Raw genomic sequence first — 18,309 nt, 5'->3', positions numbered from 1 at the left:
GGCATTCGGGATATTTCCATGGACGTGTCTTTTTTTTTTTTTTTGTTGGTATTTAAACTTTACTTATTTATTTTAAATGAAATATAACGTGGATAATTTCTTTTGGAGATAGATGTTTTAGAAAAACCCTTCACAATTCACTTGGAATATTTTGACCGATTTGAATTTGGACGGAAAAGAGGAAAATGATATATTTTTTTATTTGAAGTTAAATGATTTTCAAAGCCGAAGGAAAAAAAAAGCGAAACTTTAAAATAACATAAAAGTAATGCAATCGATCCTCTTTTTTCTCTTATTACTCTTTATTATTATTATTATTATCCGTTGCATGTTTGAACGAAATGTAATAGTGGCGTACTTGATGTTTGTGGACAAAGCTCAGCGAAAAAAAAGTTATACTAAACTCAATTATTATATAAAGCAAATCACACTATAAAATTTTAAGTAGTGAAAATCAAAATCATACAAACCTTATGCATTATTAATTTATTATTTCATTTCCTTTCATCCCTTCTAAAAGGCCTATAGGAGTAACAAAGTCAATCTCTATGCCTGCTTTCGTTTCGGTGGAGTTAATCATTTTGTTTCTGAAACAGTGATTTTGAATCCATATTGGCCAAGCGCCTCACTCGTGTCTTTATTCCCTTTGAAAGAAAAAACCAAGTAAAATCTCAATGCAACCCTAATCTACATTTTGCTTGGTGTCACTGTCGTTAACAGTTACATAGATTGGAGAATCCCTGTTTAGAATTTTTAATCTTCATTTCATGCCCATTTCACAATTATTTGGTCGGTAAAATGCAAACATACGACTAAGGGAGTGAGGGTGTGTAGTTTCCCTTCCGGGATTTGTAGGTTTATATACATACTCAGCACCCATTGGATTTGTCTTCAGCAATAAAGGGACTCCGTACACTATTCACATGTTCAATTGCAACTTTCTTGGGAACTGTCTGCATTCTCTATCAAAGCAAAGGCTCCACAGTTTATGGTATGTTTATAAATTTGGTTCTTGTAAGATGCATATAACAAAACACGTTAAGAAATTATGAAATAATAATTTTTTTATTAAAAATTATAGTGCTTAATCATTAGCTCATATATTTGATATCCTGTTGTTTTTAATACACATTTATTATATATAAATTTTTATTGCATGTTAAAAAACTATGAAAAATTAGAGACGATTTAGATAACATATTTCTTTGATGAAATAAAAAAGAGTGTAGTACCAATATATGTGCTATAAATTATTTGTGTGTCATTCATACTCCATTTTCTTTATTTGTAGTCTAATCCGATCTGTCTTACAGATTGGCAGTGTTGCTGAGAATGTGAACATAAATGTGATTGACTGACTCACTAATCACTTACCCTTTTTGACTCAAATGCATATCCACATCACAATGGTTTTCTTATTGTACTTGTATCTAACAAAACAGAAAATTGCAATTAAATGTTATAATTTAATTTAAGAAAGATATGCAATTGTAACTTGAGTGCGATGGGAAAGTGGCAAGGTTTTCCATTGATTGGTAGGCAGTGATTGTGTAAAAGCAGTGACAAAAGTAATGGAGACAAGAAAGTATAAAAGACACGGCTGATACGGAGAGGGCGCGTCCAACATTTAACATTTCACGCTTGCCCTAATTCCTATTCCTATTCCTATTCCTAGCTTTGGACTTCTACGCCAGACTCTCAAATAGTGAATATTTTATTAATAATGTAAATTAAACAATTAAATAAAGAGTGAATCATCAATTTTGTTCTTAAAATCAATATTATTAATCAATTTATATTATACGCAAGTAAATTTAGCTTTCGACTTTGACAAATTTCTTTTTATCAATTTGATTCTCTAAATTGACATTACTGCAACTTGGTCTTTAATAATATTACCACATTACAAATAATAATTAACGGACCTTAATGTCAAAAACTAAAACAACTAATAATTACAAATTTTGAGAAATTCAAATATACATATATTAAAAATTCATAACTTCAAATCTACATATTTTAATAGATAACTAAAACGGTCATTAGTTATTGGAAATACGAAATTTACTTGTTATAATATAGATAACAAATGATTATTTTTTATAAATAAGAAAATAAAGAGAATGGATATTTTAAGAAATTCAATCTACATATTAAAAATTCCTAACTTCAACACACAGATAGCTAACTTGTGTGTAAGAATCTGAAATAGTTAGACAAATATCTCATAATTTTTTTTTTCATATCGTTACAGTTTTTAAAATGTAAGATTTGATCATGACCAAAACAAATTTTTTTGACAATTTGAATTTCATAACTCTCCTCACAAATGCATGCAGCCTTTACTATTATTCAACTCAAAACTCGAGCTCAACGATTCCTGAAATTTTATCACCTGAGCATTATATGTACTATTTTTTTTTTTTGGGGTTATAATTAGAAGAAGACATTTCTAAAGGCACTTTTACCGAACTTAAGTTTACCTTCCAAAGCTACTCATATTTTATAGGAGCATTTGAATCAAAATTCAAAAATTAAGTACGTTTCTTTGAAGCGGGTGTTCGATTCTGTTGATTTCCAAGTTGGGTTGCTTCGATGACAAAATTAACTAAATCAAGAATTTCATAGATATTGTCGAAATTTACACATTTTGGGTCAGATAACTAAAAGCAAATATTTTTGCATGTTGATTGAAGATAACATGGTGGGAGTGTGTTCTTTTTTGCTGTTTGGTTGACTCGCGGAAAGACTTCTTTGCTGCTCGATGAGGCATGTATGTGTATGACAAATGACTATCTGCCTAACATGTAAACTTGGGTTAACAGCTTCAGTCCAAAGTACCTTGAAGTTAGAGCATGCAAGCCCCTATTGCCAAGTATGAACTGACAAAATGACACTCGTGAATTGTACAACATCCTCGGGAATTGTAGGAAGTCCACACAACAAAGTGAAAGTGCCCTTTGTCCTTTCTTGACTTGCAAACTAGCATTGCTTATCATTTTTATTTATTATGAATATACAAAGTTAATTCTTAAGCGTATTAGGAGTTTTTTTATCAAGTATATATTCATGTTTTAAGTACATATTTACTTATAAACATTTAACTTCAATTTTACATCATTTCTTTCTTTCACATGCAAATAACAACAACATGGAGTTTCCTCACTTCTCAATTCAAATTTCAGGTCACATAGAAGGAGATATTCCTAGCGCAAATCTCAGAATATGTCAATCTTTCTCACCACGTGTTTCCCTTATCCCCAGAAATGAAAAACTAAAATGCTAACATATCATAGCCGATGAATCTAAGCAAAAAAGTTATAAAAAGAAGAAGAGGTTTGAGTGCCCCTATTCGAAAGACAATTACCAAAGACAAGAGAAAATGACATAAGAAAAGCCGAGATACTTTCCTTTTTGTTGGTCATGAATTGTCCCTCCAAAATCTCTCAATTAGGTGGCTTTGTTGTCTCTTAGTTTGTGTTTCCACACCTTAAAAAGAAGATTTCCATGAAACCTAGTCAACCTAACTCAGTATCTATGTCAGTCTCTATTGTGATCACAATCGTCCAAAAGAGATCAAACAATGTGCAACTTTGACTTTCACTTCCTCTGCCACTCCTTCACATTTAAATATATAACAACTTTAAACCGTTCTTTATGAACTTTAGCAGACAACCCCTCCTTTTAAAAACAAAATTTGGCTTAACTCACACGTCTTCATGGAACTGGATTTATCTCATAACTATATTGACGAAGCATAAAGCATAAGGCATTAAAAATTACACAGAGAAACATAAAGACCCCTTTATGTATATAAAATATATAATAGTAGACATTGTGTTGATTCTAAGCAGATGAACAGGAGAAATAAAAAATGTATTTGTATTCCTATAGCATAAACTAACTACATTATTTTTAACCACTATCAATGAAACTTACATGTTGTCTGCTCCCGGACCAAAACGTTGAATAGTGGCTGCTTTTACGCATGTCTTTATCTTTCTATTTCTTTATTAGGCACAAAAAATAAGGCTAAATCAAACCGCACATATGGTTCATTAATCTCACATTCCCTAATCAATTCAAAGTATAACATAAGATGAATTATAAACATAATGGGCTAAGGGCTAATCCACGGTGCCCACAAAAGCAATACAAAAAACAAAGGGCAAAAAGACAAGGATTTTGGTACTAGATTATTCAGTTATGGTATTATAAATGCACACGGGCTCAGATCTTTTTGGTTCAGAAGCTCAGAACTAAAGTTTTGAGTTCAGAGGCATAGAATCATTGAGAAGTGAAATATGGACGAGGACATGTCAGGCTTTTGTATTAGAGGTGCAAGTGTTCGTAGTAACAGTGGCAGTGCCACTGGCACTAAGTGTGGGCGTTGGAATCCCACTACTGAACAAGTTAAGCTTCTGACTGAACTGTTCAGTTCAGGACTTCGCACACCAAGCACTGATCAGATTCAAAAAATCTCTACTCAGCTAAGTTTCTATGGTAAGATTGAGAGCAAGAACGTGTTCTATTGGTTTCAAAACCATAAGGCAAGGGAAAGACAAAAGCGTCGCAAGGTATCTTTTCACGATAAGGATGTGATTCGTAGAGAAAACTCCATGGCCATCAGTTCTTCTACACAAAGTGAGTACTATATTATGCCATGGGCAACTTATAACTCTTATAAATTTATAAGCCATGGTTTGAAAACAATAATAATAAATGCATCAATACACAGTGTTAGTAAACATATGAACGATTAAGGTCCTTTTTCTTTTGTTTCACCGTGTATCTTTTTTGAAACACCATACATAACATATCTAGATTTTATGGTTTTTTATGTTTGACTTTTTTTTTTCTCCAATTTGTTTCTTTTGACAGATTTCGCACAGTTTTATCAGATTAATGAGCCCGAGAGGGGGATTGAGACTCTTCAACTCTTTCCCTTGAACTCTTTTGGAGAATCAGAATCAAAGAATCTGAGGGATCATGCAAATGAATGCAGGGATAATACGATGTTTTCATTCACAATGGGGGAACAAATGGACCACCCACCTTTAGATCTTCGCTTGAGTTTTCTGTAAACATGGGAATGTTTTTGGTGGTTGTGGTTTAATAAATATATTGTTGTTAGTTTAGCATAAAAAGAAAACATTTAGGGCTGTATGATGGAAAGTTAAAAAAAAAAATTATGTATCTTGAAATGAATTTACCTAGTAATTTTTAGTCACTTTAAAAATAACTCGTATATTATTTTATTTTATTTATATTCATTCTCTATTTTTTTTATCACATATATATTAATAATCATATCTTTCTTTTCTTTTCTTGCTTACTCTTCCTTCCTTCCACACCCACCTAACCCAAAATGTGGGTGGGAACCTATAATTTTCCCTTCTTAAATATTGAAAACGCTTGGACATTCTTCTCTGCATGCTCGTTCAAGTTGGTTTTTTTCTCTTTGGGTATACAGTGCTGGATTATCCTTAGATATTTTGAATGGTTGGGATTCTAACTCGCATCCTCTCATGAGAGATGTCACCTTGGAATTAATGCATATATAAACGATGCAAACAATAATTTTATACGATTACAAGTGAGTCATGCCTCGGGTCTGCTCCCATCTTTGAATATCATGAATCATATACACACAAACATGTATAATAAATGGTACGGTATATAGTTGGGAATGTCATTCACCGCTATCATCTAAAACTAATTCAAATTATTGTTTAAGATCGACTAATAAAATCATTTCAGAAGACCAATGGTATTGCTCTGATTCGCATGCAAAGGAGCTGGTCACATGCAAAGGCAAATCAAATAAGAAATCTCTTGAAAACATTTTCTGTGGTAAGAAAAATGTAGAATCATTTTGGTCCTAGCTTTACGCCAAATCTTGAAATATAACGAAGACTAAAATCTTCGTTTTGAACCACTTTTTTCTTCACTCCCACTTTACATCAGTGTCGCATTTAACAAAATACCCAATAATGTGAAAAAAAGAAATAACTGAAGAGGTTCTGTGAAACAATCGAAGTTGTATCATCAATAAGGTTGTCCTAATAATATATTGCTTCAATTTTTTTTTATTAGTCGATTATGATTATGCAGCACACATATTAAGAACAACAATTAACTTTTTTATTATTAATGTAAAAGTTTATTTATTATTTTTTAGTACACCTTTTATATCTCTCATTTATAATTTTGATATTGTTTCATATACTATTATCTCTTCTCTTTTTCACAAGGATAAAATTGAGAAAAGTGAAAATAAGAAGTATCTTTAAAAGTGACAAAAAGAGATGAAGGTAATATATGTGGCAAAAGTTAAAGAAAATTAACAAAAAGAAAGATGTGACAACGAATTAACTTTCCCATTTATAAAGTTAGGAAAAAAATTTAAACTAGTACTCGTTTGTACGAATTAAAAAATAATAATAAATTTTTTTATTAAAAGTTATTATTAGATTACATTAAAAATTACAAAGAATAAGTTGATTACATTTTCATATATATATATATATAATTTTTAAATAATATCGTAAGAACACTTGTTAGCATTTCCTCAAGTTTATTTATAAATCTCTTAATGTGACATGAGAAACTTCATAAATAAACTAATAACTATCTTTTAATCGATAATATCTAGTATCGTTTTATTTTAAAACATATTTTTAGTATTAATTATATCAACAAAGATGAAAAGTAATTTAAATAAATATTATTAAAAAGAAATGGCGATAAATATTTTAGAACAACAATAAACGGGATACACCTTTAGGCACCAAAATTTTTTGTTGACAATAAGTATCACGAGTGAATAGGGCAGAAACTAAAATCAAAACACGATTTAGGAATTTAGTTGGGCCAAAGGCTCAATTAGAGAGAAGTTGATTGTTAAACACAAATTGGGCCGAGAAAAACAGAGGATGAAAGCCCAAACATAGGGGTTCGTGTGAGACACGAAAAGAAAAGAACATAAAAGAAGGTGAGACAGAGGAGAAAGAACTGAAGTGAGGAAGAAAATCGGTGAAGTGGGGATTGCAATGGATGTGATAAAGACTCAGCAAATCTCATCGCGACCAATCGAGAAGGTGGTAGTTCACCCTCTTGTGTTGCTCAGCATCGTCGACAACTACAACAGAGTTGCTAAGGACACTCGCAAGCGCGTCGTTGGCGTCTTGCTCGGTTCCTCTTTCAAAGGCACCGTCGACGTTACCAACAGCTACGCCGGTTCGGATCTACCTTTTTTTTCATCCTTCTTCTTCGATTACTCCATTCAATTTTATTATTTTCACTTGATGCCAATGCTTTACTGTTAAAATTTGTGCCCTAATTTTGAGAAGACAAAGTGCAGTAGTTTTTTTTTTGTTGTTAAATTATGTTCATTATAATTTAGCTGATCTATATGAAGAGTCGATAGGACTTTCTCAAAATTAATAACACTGGGATTCAGAGTGACAAATCAGATTTTTGACCTACGTGATATGTTACGTTAATCAATACTTGCTTAACATGTTCTTCTCTGTTTTATTTCACTCGTTAACTGTTCCTTGTAATACACATAGTTATAACAAACTTCTCTGAGGGATGTGTTAGTATGAGATGGCTTGTGTTATATTATAACCTTCGAACTTTTCTAGAGGAGTTTTATATGGTGGTTGATGCGTCTATTAGCTTTCTCTCTGTCTCGTGATTTCTAAGAATTCTTGGGGATAACTTTTTGGTGTGTTGACTTTTTATTAAGTTAATGTGTTTTTTATTTATTATGTATACGAGAGAGAGCCTTGAAGTTTTCCATTTTAACTTGTTGCTCCGTTGGTATGTTTATTATGCTCGATATTCAGTAGAATATATGAGATTGTTACTTCCAAATGATTTTTTGCACGGTTTAGAAATATTAACAACTATTGGGGTATGTGAATCTCACTAATTGGTTATCTGATCAACAGTGCCCTTTGAAGAAGATGACAAGGATCCTAGCATCTGGTTTCTTGACCACAATTACCATGAATCCATGTTTTCCATGTTTAAAAGAATAAATGGTATGATTTGGGAAATATTTCCTTTTTTTATATTTTGCTTTTCAATTGAATATCTCTTCTCTAATTAAGCATGGTTTCTTTTTTCGGTGGACAGCAAAGGAGCATGTTGTGGGGTGGTATAGCACTGGTCCAAAACTGCGTGAAAATGATCTTGACATTCATGGCCTATTTAATGAGTATGTTTAATTGAGCTGAAATCCTGTGTAAACTGTGAAGTGATATTCCTTAGGTGTTTTTATTTTATTTGAGCATTAGTATGTCCCAATTTTATTTTAAAAAGAATAAAATGGATTCATTTTTTATCATTGTTATAAATTGATTGAAACTCTCTTACGTTTTCTATTGTTCTTTTTCCTGTTTACTGTCACCATCTGTGTGTTTATATCCCTGATTACTCTTTATCTAAATTGGTCATGCTTAAAACCAATGCAGCTATGTTCCAAATCCTGTTTTGGTTATTATAGATGTTGAACCTAAGGAGTTGGGAATCCCAACAAAAGCATACTACGCTGTTGAAGAGGTTAAAGAGGTAGAACATAAATACTTTATATCTTTGTTTAAGAAATTATATTTCTGTTTTTATTGATTTTATTGCAAAAGTAATTCTGCTTTATATGTTCCTGGGATTGGAGCTAGTATTTGCTCAACACTTAATGGTAGTCAAAGGAAGTGACATATAGTTTATTCTGAATTCAGAATGCCACTCAGAAAAGCCAAAAGGTCTTTGTACATGTGCCATCAGAGATTGCTGCTCATGAAGTTGAGGAAATCGGTAATGCCCTTGATTGTAAAACTGCTGTAATTTATTTAGTTTGTTTTCAAATTTCTTATACTGAAAATATTGAATTTTATCCATACAGTGGTCTAACCAATTTCTTCTTTCGTTTTACCCTTGTGCAGGAGTGGAACACTTGCTTAGAGATGTGAAGGATACTACCATTAGCACCCTTGCAACAGAGGTTTTTTCCTACCCTTTTAACTTATCTATTAATTCCTTTCTCATTTTTTTCTTGATTTTTTTTATATGTTGTTTTTGTTGTATTACTTGTGTGGTTCATTTCTGTAAAAGAATTCCAGCTGTGCACTGACATTGTATTCTTTACGACACAGGTGAGTGCAAAACTCACAGCCTTGAAGGGTTTAGATGCAAGACTTAAAGAGATAAGGAGTTACCTTGACCTTGTTATTGATGGAAAACTTCCATTAAACCATGAGATCCTGTACCATCTTCAGGTTTGTACCCATATTCTTGCTGATTAAATGCTGATTTTTTGGCGTTGTTATCAATTTGTTCATGAATCTAGATCAAAGTATTTTCAGCTGATTCACATTTTGTAGTTTAATTTAGAACCTTTTGTAACAAACAACTAATTGCTTGGAATAATAGAAGCGTGAAGCATTTTTAGTTTTGCCCTCTTGTGCTTATGATCATTATTGTTTTTCACCATTTTCACTTGTTGAAATTTGTTAGGATGTGTTTAACCTGCTACCAAATCTTAATGTTGCCGATCTCATCAAAGCTTTCGCAGGTTAAGATTTGTGATTTTTATTTGTGAATATCATTTTTTTCGGTAATTTCTCTTTCAGATTATTGAACCCTGTCTTACTTGTGTAGTGAAAACCAATGATATGATGTTGGTAATATACCTGTCGTCTCTCATTAGAAGTGTAATTGCACTCCACAATTTGATTAACAACAAGGTGAGATACACTCCCCTGAACCTTGCTGCTACAAGTATTGTTGATGTTTGCTAATTACTTAATATTTAGGATTTGTTATTATGTTATGAAAAAGAAAATTGGGAAGGTTGGAGAAAAGTTTAGAGTCATCCATTAGTATATTTACGTTTAGTAAAGCTAGGCACTTACTAAACTCATCCTTTACTGGATACAAGGGTTACCTATCGTAAATGAGATAAGCTTATCAAATAAAAGATGTTGCTAAATCATGCCAGATTTTACTGTGATTCATGTCTTTTAATATTGGAATGTGATTTCAGATGCTCAACAAAGAACATGAAAGGGCAGAAGATTCAAAATCAGTACCAGTGCCAAGTGCAGCTGCATAAGGTTTGCGGGGTCGTGATGTTTGGAGCTGTAAACGCGATGTTATTGAATATCTGGATCGAGATTCTTACACATTTTTCAATCATTTTGAGCATTTCTACTAGAGTTAGAGAACTACACGTAACATGGCATAATGATCCTTTTTCGCATTTCCAATGCTTTGTGTATTTTACTCTTCAATACTCTGCCCATTTTCTTTGTTTGGTAGCTTTGTTAACAACCTTTAAAGAATTTACTATTATAAACAAACTGATCAGGTTATCAGAAATGAATCTTTGCTCTGGTAACTAACTTTTGCTGATTTTTACTTGACCCTCGAATATAAGTTTAGATTCAAGCACCTGTGGTGTTGTGAGTTGCAACTCACAGGAAACCATAATTACGAACCAGGGATTAGATGGAACTATATCGGCTGATTTTATTTTAAAGGGGGCGTGTAAGACGTGGATAAATCTAAATCAGTATCGTTATTGTATATACAAGTATATCATTTCATAGCAATGAGAAATAAGCAAAACTCTAAATTTCTTGCTTTAAATTTCATATTTTCGGCAAATCATCCTCTGAAGTTTCAAGCAATTTTACTTTTGATGTGAACTTGGAAAAATCATGACTAATCATAATGGCATGATGGACATCAACAATTAAAAATGATCGATAGCAATAGACAATTTGTTAAAAACTTGCAATCTTAGTGGCTAATTTGCCAACATTGGAACTTTTGGGAAGTAATATTTCGAGTCTTAAAAAGAGCCAATTCATAATGGCGATATGTTTCAATTGTTTTCTTTAATCTGCAAGTCTAAACTATTTGTGTATTCACGTGCTTGATGCGAAACCGTTTCAATAATCGACAAAAAATGATTTCAATAATTTTTTGCTTTTTTTTTTTTTTTTTTGCTGTGAATGATTTCAATAATTTACATAATGGTTTCTGAAAAAGTACTTCACAATTTAGTGTGTATTAACTAAAATAATTTTATGGCTTCTAAAAAATAAGCAGCATCTTGAAAGAATTTTCTTTTGAAAAAAAAAAAGATTAATCAATTCTCTTAAAAGTACTTTTCCAAACGTGCTATTCATTTTGTTATATAATGCTACGTCAATTATAAGACATGATTGAACTTCTAATATAACTGTTTTGCTGAAAAGATTTCTACATAATAAGAGAAAATCTTCTGTGACCAAAACATCTACGAAGATGGAGAGCATCACCTTCTGGTTCATATTGGATCAATGTATCTGCACTCTGTCTTTCTATAAAAAAATCTCTTAAAACATAGAATTGATTCCGAAACATTAACGGCTTATTAATAACTTGGATTTGTATTACATTTATCTTGTTGCAAATGTAATAATGCATCTCCGCAAGAAACAAATGTCAAGTTCTTTCCAAATGCTAAGTTATTTTGGTCAATTCATGCATTATTGTTAATGATTTATTAGTGCATTCTTGTTTGTATTATACTTAAGTTTTCGTGAAGTCGTTATTGAGGCAGAAGGCTTAATGTTGGTCAATTCATGGTCTCAAGAATTGTCGTTTTCTTTCTTTAACTTCTTTATAATAAGGAAAATAATACCCGGACACTCTTTGAATGGCTCTGGAATGGCTGGGCGGAAGAGATAGATAAAAAAAAAGTGATAGATAATATAATAATAATAAAAAAAGAATACATCAAATGTAAAGAATTTTACACTGATAACTAATTAAAATACATTGTAAATATCATTTTATATTAATTATTATAAAATTACTTAATTTTATTAATATAATAACGTATAATTAGATGAAACTGTCTGTATATTTAAATGAAATTCTAAAAATATAATAATTGTATTACTAAAGTAGCGTTCCACCAAGCAAAATTTGCTCTTTGAGAGATGGACTATGTGTTGATTGAGGAGGTTCCACTTTCGGTCCCCTGACCTTCTTTCTATCATCTTTATAAATTTCTAAACTTGAAAAAAATATTTCCTCTTATTCTTAGCAATTTATTTCCCTCGGAATCTCTAATTAGAAATAGTTCATATAAAAGTCATCTATAGAAAAATACTTGCTTATACAATAACAATCTTGACATCACATTTAAGAAATGAAAGAAAGTCACCACTTCTTTAGGAGATTTTTTGTTTTCTTTAAATGTGTCAATAAATTTATATTAAAAAATGTTATATTTGTCTCTTTTAAATCACTATCTCCTGATCACTCAATTAACTGAAACGAGAGAGAATATTAATAAAATAAAAATATAATTCAAACCTAATTATCCATATTTAAGGTTTAGCACAGATTAAAAATTTATTGATTTTGAGAAATTACAAGTTTGTTTGAGTATATCATCACGTCACTTTATCAATCCTTTCTCATTCTATTTAGTAAAAAGACCAAATGGCAATATTTTTATTTTTTAAAATGAAAAATAATTTAAAACCAAGGAAAACTTCAAATTTGATAATCATTTTAAAATAATTATTAAATTTATTAATTATACAGAAAAACCTTAGGGCTCATTTGTTAAAAAATCTTAAAACATTTTTATTCAAAAGTGATTATTTAAATTTATATTAGGGGTGAATAAATAATTATGTTTATTACATATTAAAAAAAAAGTTGTTAATTTCAGCCTAAATTTAAGCATTCATAAATAAAAAGTTTCTATAAAAAAACAAACAATTATTATATTAAAGTTATAAAAATATAATAAATATTTCTCTTTTTAATAAAATTTTCTTAAAAACCAAAATTAACAAAATCTTAAATAACTATATTGACTGCAATGCCCGTACCGTTGTTACACGAATCAAAATGGTATACGGCATGCTTTGCCATACACCGTTTCTATTCAAAAAACGGCATGCGTATGGTTCATTGTACGGAAGAAGAGCCTCTAAATATCATAATGGGTTCTGCAGAAAATGGTATGGGCTCATGGGGCTGATAGCGAGTGATTGACTCATTGGATCACACTTTCTATTAATATATTTTTAATTATTAAATATTTTTTATTAAAAATTATTAAAATTCATATAATTTTAATTATATAATTAAAATATTTATTATATAACATTTCTGACTTATTAGATTGAAGTCATAGGTTAGAATATTGCATTGTAGAGTAATTTCAAAGACACTCTCTTACGTATTTTTATTGTTAAAATTTATTTAAAATTACAAAAATTATATAAGTTTCATTTTTTTTACTTTTAAATTAATAATTTTTATTTTTAATATATTTTAACAAATAATAAATATGTAGCCATAAAACGAAGAATTTTTGACCGCCTACAAATCTATATAGGCATTTTCAAATGTCCGTTCAAGAAGAATCAAATCTTAGATAGTGCATCGTCATAAAATCTCACATTTTGCACGTATTTCATATTTATAACATGATTTTAGGTAAGTTTCCATCTTATTCATTGAATATATTTATACATAAGTAAGATTTAATTGCTTTATTTTGATAAAAAAAAAAACAACATATTTATTAATTATTTTATGTAAAAAAAGAATAAACAACTCTTAACCATATAAAGTGTGTTTAGATAGTAATTTAGTTAGCTGAAAAAATAATTAGTTAAATATTTTGTTTAATAAAAATAATTATATTTGATAAGATTATTAAAATAAGTAATTTACTAACATTTTTTATGTTATTTTTCAGCTAATAATTGAAATAAATTATTTGTTTATGTCTAACTTTTTTAAATCACTTTCATCATTAAATTTTAATATAACACAACAAAATCATTTTATTTTCTTATAATATAAAATTATCAAGATAATAATATAACATATTTCATATTATTGAGTTTTATTTGATAAAAATATTTTTAAATGAAAATAAAAAAAATACAATAATATTAATAATATATAATTACCAAATCTTAAATTTTAGAATAAAAATTAATGACATTTTTCTTTATTATTTTACATTTATTAACCTAGTTTAACAACTAAAATTCTACCAAATACTTTCAATTCAATTAGTTAATATTTTAAGACTTTTATCTTTTATCTTTTACTCTTTATCTTTATATTAGATTTTTAACTTTGAACTTTCGTGTAATTTATCTGCTAATTTTAATAGAATCCTCTTTGAAAAATGAAGATATTAGTCTTATTTGACATAAACAATTGATCAAATATTGAATTGCATAAAAATGGATTCATTGAGTGTTTTTCAGCTCTTGAACATAACAGCATATACTGGTCTTTCTATTGTCATATATAGTGTGATTATTAGGGTGTTTAGCAATTAACAGCACTTACGAGTGATGGTCAAACTCACTACTCACATGCATTAAGAACCTTAATTGATGATAGAAATATACACATTTGTGCACAATGACTTGGATTATGCTGATTAATAGAATATAAGTGATTGAAATTTTGAAATGCTGACCTTTGACCGCACCCACGAGAACACAAATAACCAGCCCCTTTTTTAATTCCTACTAGAAATATATACAACAAAGATAATTACATTCATAAAATTATTTAAATATTTCATTTTAAATTATGTTATTAATCATTATAATTTAAGTATTATTTTGTCCTGTTTATCAAATACTTTTGAATAGGCTTTTTAGTCAAGTCCAACTTCCAAAAAATGTAAGCTATGTCTTAAAAGAAAAGAGTTGTATTGTATAAACGGTCAGCATTGAATATTAAATTTTAAAAATAAAGTAGAACTATTTAAATTGTTTCTTCAATCTTATCTATCACTTAAAAATATTTATAATGTTTATTTCTTTTTCCCTAGTAAATCTTTAACCGTTGCAAAATTTTTAATTATTTTAAACATTTGTTATAAGATGAATAATTTATTGTTGTAAATTTAAAAATCAACGAAACCAACTTAAAAATTTCATCATAATTTACTTTCATATTAATCTATAAAGCATATTTTATTTTAATATTAAAATTTAATGGGTAAGATTAATGAATAAAAATTAAATAGCTAGAGGAAATTTTGGTAAAATTAAAATTTTGCTAAAATTTTATATAAATAATATATTAATTAATATTTTAAAATTACGCATTCAGTGAAACATAAAAGGACAAATAAGCATTAAACAAAAAAATTCTAAAAACCTTAAATATAATTTTTTTAACACATACAACATTTTACATCACAAAAAATTATATCTAATCAAGTTTTATTAAAAGTTATAATTTTTAATACAATTCAATATGTTTATATTAAACAAATATTAATAATATATTCTTTAACACATTATTTAACACACGATTTATTATTAACTAAAATTTATTGAAAACTATAAAAATTAGGTGTCTCACTCTTTCTTTTTCTTAAATTAACACTTTTTATTGTACTTTCAATTTTTAATAAATTTTAATTAATAATAAAGTGTTACTAACATTCTTCATTTATAATATTAAAAAATGATATATTTTTTAATTAAAATATTAGAAATGTAAAAAAAGAGGATATTTAATATTTCATAATATAATAAAAATAATTGGAAAAGTTGGAAGTTATAAAAATTTAAAAAATATTCTTAAAAAAAGAAGAAGAAGCAACGCCTGCAATAAAACGAAAATAAAAAGCGAGCGATTTGAGGCCCTAAAAAAGGGAACCATTTATGGAAATATTAAATAGCAATAACATCACAATGGGGCAGAGCGAATGGATGCCATCAAACACTGACACAAAGAAACGACCACCATCCAAAGCATGCCGTCACGGCGTTACTTCAATTTTCCCATACAACTAACACAATCTAACGGTGACGGTAAGAACTAGACCACGATGCCCTTCAACATTGAGACACGTGTCACTGACCAGACACGTAAAGCATGAACTCGGAATCATTCTCGAGTCGCTCCATCGTTTCTGACGCCAAAACCACCTCCAAGTCCACGGCCCCGCCGCCATTCCTCCCGGGAAACGCCGAAATCTTGCCGTCAAACTTGTTAGCACCGCCGCTACGCACCGCCAAGGGCCTTCCCCAACCAAAATCATTGTCGTACATTGGGAATCTCGGCGAACTTCCCATCTGCACGGTGGCGCCGTCGTGGTTCCCCAGCTCAAAGCACTTCGGCTCCAGCTCCCAATTCTCCACGGCACGGCGCACCATAGCGCTATCGTACGCCCTGACGCTTTTGTTCATCTCCTCCGCGACCCACCGCAGCTCCTTAGACACCACGTCAGCGACTGTTGCACACGTGGCAGTGCTCTGAATTGCGTTCCCGAAATAACTGTCCCTCAACTTGGGCTCCATGCGTTGGCGAACATTAACCGCCATTCTAAACGTCGTCGTTTTCGTCCCCTGGAGATTCCTCGCGCGTGTAACACAACGCCACAACAGCGCGCACAGCGATTGAAACGACGAAATCTCCACTGTTTCGTCAGTTACGCTTCTCGTAACCGGTTTCAGTTGCGTGTCGCTGCTCATCTTCGCCATCACCTCAGCAGCGTCAAAGTTCTCTCCCCAATTCCGGCGATTCAACGTGGCTTTCAGCTTCTGAATCGTTTCGCGGCTGAAGCTGAAGATTCTCTCGCGAAGAGGCTCGTCGGGGTTGAACGTCACCTTGATGTCACCGTCCGGCAACCGGAGCACAACCTTGGAGATCAGAATGGACTCCCGGAGGAAATCCGGGAGCCTGGAGGGACACGTGAATCCCCTGGAGATTTCGGCGAAGGTGTTGAAGAAATTCCAGAAGGAAGCGCCGTCGGTGACGGCGTGACAGACGGCGCAGCCGATAAAGAAGCCGTCGGCGAGGTCGGTGACCTGAAGGGCCATGATAGGGGAGAAATGAGCAGTGTAACTAATTTTGCGGTGGAAGGGGAAGAGTTGGTGAAAGGCTTGAGGAACATCGGGTGGGGAGAGGAGGTCGGTGACGGTGAGATTGGCGGCGTTGGCGTGGATGAAATGAACGCCGGCGTCGTTGCATGTGATGTAAACATGGGCATCGGCGTGGGTTTTTAATCTGCCGGCGAATGGGGGGAAGAGAGAGAGGGTGTGAGAAAGAGCGTTGGTGAGGTGAGGGATGAGAGCATGAGAGGATAGATTAGGGGTTGTGAAGAGACATCCCTTTTGGATGTAGTGAGAACAGAGCATGTTAAGGTCTGAGATAGAGAGCTTAAGGTCTGGGAGAGTGGATTTTTGGTGAGGCTGAACGGTGCATGTTGACAGGACAGTTACAGAGACAGTGGGTGCAGAATACGAAGAAGACATGTTTGTGCATAAGATGTATCCAAACACAACACACACTCACTCACTTGCTTCACTCACTACTACTGATTGTCCCCAACGCTGGCTCTGTCCTGTTTATATAGCCAACCTTAGGTGTCTGGTTCGTGCACCCTCCATTTTTTGTTAGGAAGCATGCTTAACTTGGTGCTCTTAGCTTCCATTCTTTATTAGTTCTCACTTAAACCTTTTTTTTTTAATTTGTCTCATTATTTATTGTAATAAAATATTTGAATATATTTATTATTTTATTTATTAAAGATAATTTCTATCAACATTAATTATCATTTAATTATCGTAATAACTTAATACTTTTTACTGTTTAATTATTTTTTATTATTTTTTACCACAAATATCATTTATTAGAGATAATTATGATAAAGTTTTCATCTAATTAATTACTAATGTTATATTTCGTAAGACTCAATTTCAAAATCACATATTAAATTAAAATAATTTATGTGAATTCATTTGCGTGTAATATTTTATTATATTAATTGATTAGATAAATTATTTTTTTAAAATATATATATTTATATCAAGTGATAAATTAATATAAGATGAATGAAGTATTGTTAAAATCTTGCTAACAAAATTTTTATAAAAAATATTTTGAATAATAAAAATAGATATTTATTTATAATTTTTTAAACAAATATTTATTATTATTTCCAAAGTGTCATTATCCATTCATTATTAATTTATTCCTAGCTTCTTTATTGCTTTCTTTACGTCACATTACATTCTTATTGTATATGTTTTTCTTTTATCTTTTTCACAATATTTATATTAAATTTTATTATTTTAGTTTTTTTTAAAGTAAATGTCATCCCTTCTTTCTGATATTTTTTATAAAAAAAATTCAGTAATTCTTTATGCTTTTTAAATAAATTTAAATTATGTTTACTTTTTATTAAGATTAGTCATAACTTTAAGTGGATGATCGTGTGAAAAATATTTAAAAATTATA

The 18,309-nt window shown here is 30.7% G+C and overlaps 3 protein-coding genes across 4 annotated transcripts; 2 read left to right on the top strand and 1 right to left on the bottom strand.

The window, feature by feature from the left end:
• The first annotated feature begins 4,304 nt into the window (after positions 1-4,304).
• On the top strand, positions 4,305-5,084 carry LOC113851570 (WUSCHEL-related homeobox 5-like). Its single transcript, XM_027482088.1, has 2 exons — positions 4,305-4,644; positions 4,882-5,084. The coding sequence occupies exons 1-2, from the start codon at positions 4,305-4,307 to the stop codon at positions 5,082-5,084; spliced, it is 543 nt and encodes a 180-aa protein (XP_027337889.1).
• A 1,919-nt stretch (positions 5,085-7,003) lies between these two features.
• On the top strand, positions 7,004-10,415 carry LOC113849403 (26S proteasome non-ATPase regulatory subunit 7 homolog A). Of its 2 annotated transcripts, none has more exons than XM_027479298.1 (10): positions 7,004-7,239; positions 7,959-8,051; positions 8,146-8,227; positions 8,484-8,580; positions 8,748-8,823; positions 8,952-9,010; positions 9,162-9,284; positions 9,523-9,580; positions 9,667-9,752; positions 10,052-10,415. In XM_027479298.1, the coding sequence occupies exons 1-10, from the start codon at positions 7,053-7,055 to the stop codon at positions 10,118-10,120; spliced, it is 930 nt and encodes a 309-aa protein (XP_027335099.1). In that variant the 5' UTR covers positions 7,004-7,052; the 3' UTR covers positions 10,121-10,415. The 2 variants fall into 2 exon arrangements, with proteins under 2 accessions (XP_027335099.1, XP_027335100.1); XM_027479299.1 differs by having other exon boundaries at positions 8,484-8,571; positions 10,052-10,377.
• A 5,505-nt stretch (positions 10,416-15,920) lies between these two features.
• On the bottom strand, positions 15,921-17,324 carry LOC113851282 (uncharacterized acetyltransferase At3g50280-like). Its single transcript, XM_027481748.1, has one exon. The coding sequence runs from the start codon at positions 17,322-17,324 to the stop codon at positions 15,921-15,923; it is 1,404 nt and encodes a 467-aa protein (XP_027337549.1).
• Between the last annotated feature and the right edge of the window lie 985 nt (positions 17,325-18,309).

This window comes from Abrus precatorius, unplaced genomic scaffold (genome assembly GCF_003935025.1).
Source record: "Abrus precatorius isolate BTA unplaced genomic scaffold, Abrus_2018 Scaffold9, whole genome shotgun sequence".
Classification (NCBI taxonomy): Eukaryota; Viridiplantae; Streptophyta; class Magnoliopsida; order Fabales; family Fabaceae; genus Abrus; species Abrus precatorius.
Note: the sequence above shows the minus strand (reverse complement) of the source record. Positions and strands in the feature narration are given on the sequence as shown.

Coding starts and splice junctions, on each gene's coding strand:
- LOC113851570 (XM_027482088.1), top strand. CDS start 4,305: ATGGACGAGGACATGTCAGGCTTTTGTATTAGAGGTGCAAGTGTTCGT. Junction 4,645..4,881: donor CATCAGTTCTTCTACACAAA/GTGAGTACTATA, acceptor TTCTTTTGACAG/ATTTCGCACAGTTTTATCAG.
- LOC113849403 (XM_027479298.1), top strand. CDS start 7,053: ATGGATGTGATAAAGACTCAGCAAATCTCATCGCGACCAATCGAGAAG. Junction 8,228..8,483: donor ATTCATGGCCTATTTAATGA/GTATGTTTAATT, acceptor AAACCAATGCAG/CTATGTTCCAAATCCTGTTT. Junction 9,581..9,666: donor TCTCATCAAAGCTTTCGCAG/GTTAAGATTTGT, acceptor TTACTTGTGTAG/TGAAAACCAATGATATGATG.
- LOC113851282 (XM_027481748.1), bottom strand. CDS start 17,324: ATGTCTTCTTCGTATTCTGCACCCACTGTCTCTGTAACTGTCCTGTCA.